Below are 2,500 nucleotides of genomic sequence, written 5' to 3' on the forward strand. Positions count from 1 at the left end.
GATCGATGGTCCGTGCAGACTTGAGCGGGCCGGAGGGCCTGTTTCCGCGCTGTATCTCTAAACTAAACCAAGCTAAACTAAATCACGAGTGGAACCAGACTGTGAGGGGATGAACCATCGTGTCGCCAAAGGTACTTACTTTTCGGAAGCCAGGATCATTTTCGAAAGCATGGGGTCGACAGGGAGTTCTGCCATTCTTCGGCCCAGCTGCAAGTGCAGAGATTGGTGCATGGTCAGTCAGAGACAGAGAGAGACACAGACAGACAGCGGCTGAGAGACTGAGAGACTGAGATAGAGAGAGAGACAGAGAGAGAGACAGAGAGAGGAACAAAACAAGGAAAGCATACTTTGACAAACTCAGTGTGGCAACCCCTGATTTTATAGAACTAGATGATACATCAAAACTAAGAATAATCCTTGGCGAAGGAAATACGGCCCATCTTGGTGCACAATACGTAACAGCATGCCATAACCTGAGAGACGGTGAATGACCAACATGCACATATGTACGCACACACTAATTGACATTAACTGACACTAAGAAATTAATATTGAATTGCTAAACTTGCTATTGTGTTGCACTGCTTACAGCTGCAAGAACGTGTAGCATCAATAAAGGGCTATAGGTCTATTGCGAGTTTATGTACAGGGACATATCTATCCATGCACTGTATACCTGTATTTATACTGATGCATCTTAAATATGTATGTCATGTTTTATACTTTGGCAACATAACAATGTATTTTTTATCATGCCAATAAAGTATTTAAATTGAAAAATTGAATTTAGAGAGACACAGAGACAGAGATAAAGAGAGAGACAGAGACAGAGAGAGAGCCAAAGAGAGACAGACAGAGAGAGAGAGAGACATGCAGGGAGAGAAAGACAGAGACACAGAGACAGAGACACAGAGAGAGACAGAGAGAGACAGAGAGAAACAGAGAGAGAGACAGAGAGAGAGACAGAGAGAGAGACAGAGAGAGAGACAGACAGAGAGAGACAGACAGAGAGACAGACAGATATAGAGAGAAACAGAGAGGCAGACAGAGAGAGACAGACAGAGAGACAGAGAGAAACAGAGAGAGAGGCAGACAGAGGGACAGAGAGAGAAACAGAGAGAGAGACAGACAGAGAGAGACAGAGAGAAACAGAGAGAGAGAGAGACAGAGAGAGAGAGACCGAGAGAGACAGGCCAGTTGGTCTGAAGGGCCTGTTTCCACGCTGTATCACTCTATAACTCCAACCTCCACTGGACCCTCTCCAAAACAAGCGCATCCTTCCTCAGATACGGGGCCCGGGTTACGGGCGTGACGAGAGGAGATGGGGCATCTTGGTCGGCGTGGGCTGAAGATTAGTTTAGTTTATTTATTGCTGTGCGTACCATGGTACAATGACAAGCTTTTGTTGCGCGCCAACCAGTCAGTGGAAAGACAATACATGATCACAATCGAGCCGTCTACAGTGTACAGATACTGGATAAAGTGAATATCTACAGGGGTAGCGATTTAAAAGAATGGAGCGATTATAATGCGCGATTGCAGATCCACCTCTGTGACTCGGGCTGCTTTAGGAAGATGAGGAGGAATTTCTTTCGTCAGAGGGTGGTGAATCTGTGGAATTGATTGTGGAGGCCAAGTCAATGGGTATTTTTAAGGCAGAGCTGTAGTAGATAGATTCTTCATTAGTACGGGTGTCAGGGGTTATGAGGAGAAGGCAGGAGAATGGGGAGTGGGCAGGGGGGAGAGATCGATCAGCCATGATTGAATGGCTAGTTGGATATGAAGGGCCGAATGGCCTAATTCTGCTCCCATCACGTGGACATGAGTGGCACACAAAGTGGGCGGCACGGTGGTGCAGCGGTAGAGTTGCTGCCTCACAGCGCCAGCAATCCGGGTTCCATCCCGACTGCGGGTGCTGTCTGTGCGGAGTTTGCACGTTCTCCCCGTGACCTGCGCGGGGTTTTCTCCTGGATCTTCGGTTTCCTCCCACCAAAGGCGTTCAGGTTTGCGGGTGAAGTGGTTGGTGTCAACGTGAGACTGTCCCCAGTGCAGGGTCGTGCTAGTATGCGGGGGGGGGTAACTCGGCGGGCCGAAGGGCCTGTTTCCGCGCTGTATCTCAAAACTTAAACTGAAACCGTGGCCTGGGTTGGGCGCCAACTTGGCGATAAGATGCCGACAGGGACGGGACGAAGGGCCTGTTTCCGTGCTGGGTGACTGTGAGGTTAGTTTAGTTTCGAGATACAGCGCGGAAACAGGCCCTTCGGCCCACGCCGACCAGCGATCCCCGCACATTAACACCATCCTACACCCACTAGGGACACTTTGTACATTTACACCAAGCCAATTAACCTACAAACCTGTGCGTCTTTGGAGTGTGGGAGGAAACCGAAGATCTCGGAGAAAACCCCACACAGGTCACGGGGAGAACGTGCAAACTCCGTACAGACAGCACCCGTAGTCGGGATCGAACCCGGGTTCTCTGGAGCTGCATTCGCTGTAA

The 2,500-nt window shown here is 49.3% G+C and overlaps 2 protein-coding genes across 5 annotated transcripts in view; both read right to left on the reverse strand.

The window, feature by feature from the left end:
* Nucleotides 1–2,500, reverse strand: part of LOC116990128 (zinc-binding protein A33-like) — a 1,164,093-nt gene that overhangs the window by 95,491 nt on the left and 1,066,102 nt on the right. The gene's annotated exons all lie outside the window — the stretch shown is intronic.
* dhx16 (DEAH-box helicase 16) overlaps nt 55–2,500 on the reverse strand; it is a 38,764-nt gene continuing 36,318 nt past the window's right edge. For both annotated transcript variants that reach the window (XM_033047676.1, XM_033047674.1), the window contains exon 17: nt 55–207. In XM_033047676.1, the coding sequence (XP_032903567.1) occupies nt 136–207 (72 nt within the window). In that variant the 3' untranslated portion in view covers nt 55–135. The remainder of the gene's footprint in view (nt 208–2,500) is intronic.

This window comes from Amblyraja radiata, chromosome 30 (genome assembly GCF_010909765.2).
Source record: "Amblyraja radiata isolate CabotCenter1 chromosome 30, sAmbRad1.1.pri, whole genome shotgun sequence".
Taxonomy (NCBI): Eukaryota; Metazoa; Chordata; class Chondrichthyes; order Rajiformes; family Rajidae; genus Amblyraja; species Amblyraja radiata.